This window comes from Lepus europaeus, chromosome 20, assembly GCF_033115175.1.
Source record: "Lepus europaeus isolate LE1 chromosome 20, mLepTim1.pri, whole genome shotgun sequence".
Taxonomy (NCBI): Eukaryota; Metazoa; Chordata; class Mammalia; order Lagomorpha; family Leporidae; genus Lepus; species Lepus europaeus.
Window position 1 is genome coordinate 16662071 of NC_084846.1, and position 3336 is coordinate 16665406.

Below are 3336 nucleotides of genomic sequence, written 5' to 3' on the forward strand. Positions count from 1 at the left end.
GGGAGCAGGGTTTAACCTGCTGGACTGCAGTGTCAGCGGCAGGCTACCTGTCTGTCTAAAGGGCTTGACGGGGTGAGGTCTGTGCTTTCGCCATCTGAGGACACCCCAGGGAGCCATGATCTTTCCTTACAATTTACGGGTGAGTGCTGAAAAAAGATGTGGTACTTTTTTAAGGACTACAACACCACTCTCCACACATGTACTTAGCTTCAACCAACCACAGCAAACCACCAGCCTTTCCATCTTACCATCTCTCTCTGAACAAGGCACAGCAGCAGCAGAGAGGGAGCACTTTCCAGATGAGTCTACTGGAGCCCTGACCTTCATCTTCCAGCCTCCAGAACAAACACTGAGGAATGAATTTCTGTTCTTTATCCATGACTCTGTTCAAGACACTTTGTGAGAGTAGCCCGGGAACCCTGAGACATCCAAGATGTGTCAATTTCTCCCTGCTTTTCTAAGGACAAATTGGAGAATGCAGCTCTCTCAGCTGACACTTAGTTGGCCTTTCGTACCTGACTATACCCACCCATAGCTCCCTTCTGGTTCTCCAGGATTTCAAATGAGAAATCTGGTGAGGATCTTATGGGGAAAGGATGATGAAATATCCTTTTCTCTCAGCTCTCTCCATGAGAATAATGTGCCTGGTCGTGTCAGGGGCAACGGAACACTTTGTCAAGGATGTCAGGATGCCAGAGAAGTTGTAACATCATTCTGAGACCTATCATTCAGGTTTAAAGGCAATGAGATATGTCTCTGGAGTGTAGACAATCAGAGGTCTTAAAGACCCAACAATTGTTATCACTTCTTAAGGAGGAATGAAAAGGCCATAGGTGCATCCTACGTGTTTAAAGTTCAAATTATAAACATCAGTCTGTATCGCCAATCTAAGCCAGAAGCCCTTGGGGTCTTTGGTATTAAGAGAAAGCTTGTTGAGGAAACCCCCAAGGATTAGCTGTGGCTGATTGGTCCCCGCCTGTCTCTGACTTCATAAAGACCAACTGTCATGAAACAGAAATTCATGCAATTCCCTGCTGGACTGCCACTGGTCCATTTCTCGCTCTGACTTCATAGGGAGCCCTATGATGACAGAATTCCACACGCCTATATAAGCGGCTGCGCGGCCCAGGTTTTTGTCCGCTTTACCAGGGAGCTATTTCGGTGACCTGTGTGACTTGGACCCATCTTTGCGTGCGCTTGAGCTGGTTGTTGGTGGTGTGCTGTTTTGTTTGTTTGTTTCTTGTTCTATTTGGTTTTTTCTTTCTCCCATTTGGATTTAGTTTGTTTTTTTCCTCCTATTTCTTTTTTGGCCCATTGTGTCTTTTTTTGCAGTTTTTTTCGTTTCTGGCTTCCCCCTTCTTTAGCTAGGCAGCGCGGCTAGATCTCTAAGTGTTAGTGTAGCTATTTAGTGTTTGTTTTTTTTGGAGTTTTTCTGGTTTTTGTTTTCTGTTTTGGTTAGATAGGGCTTAGTCTTGCCACTGTGTGTTTGATTAGTGTAGTTAGTATAGCTAGTGTGGCACTGTAGTCAGATCAGCAGCTAGTCCCCTTGTTGTCCCTTTCTTTTGTTAGTTATTGTAGTTAGGGTAGCTCCTTAGGTAGTGTACATGGACAGGAACAGTAGCCAGAGCAGAGCAGAGAGTGTAGTTAGGGACACCAGCCTGGAAGGCCGTGAGGGTCTGGCTGCCGTCGCCAGCTCTCAGGCTGAGCTCCAGTTGCTGTCGGCCCTGGGCCGGGGCAGCTTCGGCATGGTGGTGCTGGCCCGCCAGGCTTCCAGCCAGCGGCAGGTGGCTGTGAAGCTCTTCCATTTACACGCCGGCGACCCCTTCGGCACCAGGCGAGTGACGCAAGAGGCCAGCATCATGCAGCTCCTGAGGCACCCAAATATCGTGGAGCTGCTGGAGATGGGTCGCATCGGCCATTACCACTGCCTGGTGATGGAGCTGGTGGACGGGGGCGACCTGTACCAGCACGTGATGAGCCGGGGCGGCCTGCCAGAACCCGAGGTCGTGGTCATGTTTGACCAAATCCTGGCGGCCGTGGGCCACTGCCACGCGCAGCGGGTGGCGCACAGGGACCTCAAGCTGGGGAACCTACTGCTGGACTCTCAGAACAACATCAAGCTGGCTGACTTTGGGCTCAGCAGCCATCTGCCCGAGGGCGAGCTGGTGCAGGGCTTCCGCGGGACCCCGGAGTACAGTGCCCCGGAGGTGTTCCAGCCGGAGCCCTATGACCCCTTTGCCTCGGATATATGGAGCCTGGGGGTCATCCTCTTTGCTATGCTGGCGGGGGACATGCCCTTCAGCGGGAAGGACTTGGCGGAGCTACGGGACAGCATCCAGAGGGGGAGCTATGAGCTCCCGTGTGCGGCCAGCTCGGCCCTGGAGGAGCTCCTGAGCTCACTCCTCAGTCCAGACCCCTGCGACAGGCCTACAGCGGAATTCGCCTGCCAGCATTGGTGGTTTGACCCCTTACGGGAAGGAGCCGAAGGCGAGGAGGTGATGGTGGTGCAGGCCCTGGGGGTTCCCGAGGACCCAGAGGCCCAAGAGTACCTGGCGGGCCTGGGTCTGCTTCCGGACGCTGGAGCCTCGGTGCCATCTGGTCCTGGAGGATCCAGCCGGAGGTCCCTGCAGCCGGACTCTCGGAGCCTGGAGCAGGTACAACCCTGTTGACAGAGTGTGGGTCTGGCTGTGGTCTCCCCGCACAGCCTCACGGTTTTGTGGGCATGAGGGAGGTGCGGAGTGCACCTGTCCTCCTCACCCGTCTTCCTCTCTCTCCTCAGGGACACAGGGAACCCCAGCCTGAGCTGGAGTCTGAGTCCGAGGCAGAGTCGGATTCAGAGTCGGTGCTGGAGCTGGAGCCCTCGCCGGAGAAGGAGTTGGATCCGGAGATGGAGTCAGAGTCGGAACCTGAGCCGGAGCCTGCCGCTGCTGCCCCCGTGCTGGCCATTTCCCTCCCTGGACAGCTGCAGGAGAGGAGCCCTGCTGCCAGCCCAGCCCCCGAGCCCGTCCCCCTGGCCGCCCCCTCCACCCCCAGCCCCAAGAACAGACCGCACCTGCTGGTGCCAGAGGTCCCAGCAGCTGAGCCTCAGGAGCCTGGGACCTCAGCATCGGCCTCTGTCCCGAGCAAGGGCCGGCAGGGGCTGGGCAGGAGGATTGGCAGGAGCATCCTCAGATTCCTCCTGTGTGCCTGCTGCCTGCTGGCCCCAGCCCGCGGCCCTGGCCCCCGCAGCCAGAAGGTGGCCCCCAGGTAGCCTGCCTCAGTGTGCAAGCTGAGCTGCCTGAGGGCTCACATCTGCTTGAGACATTCTGTGCTTCTCACCAATAAAAAAATCTAAAC

General features: G+C 55.4%; 1 protein-coding gene across 1 annotated transcript; it reads left to right on the forward strand.

Moving 5' to 3' along the window:
* The first annotated feature begins 1604 nt into the window (after positions 1–1604).
* LOC133749355 (MAP/microtubule affinity-regulating kinase 3-like) lies at positions 1605–2669 on the forward strand. Its single transcript, XM_062178529.1, has one exon. The coding sequence runs from the start codon at positions 1605–1607 to the stop codon at positions 2667–2669; it is 1065 nt and encodes a 354-aa protein (XP_062034513.1).
* The last annotated feature ends 667 nt before the right edge of the window (positions 2670–3336 follow it).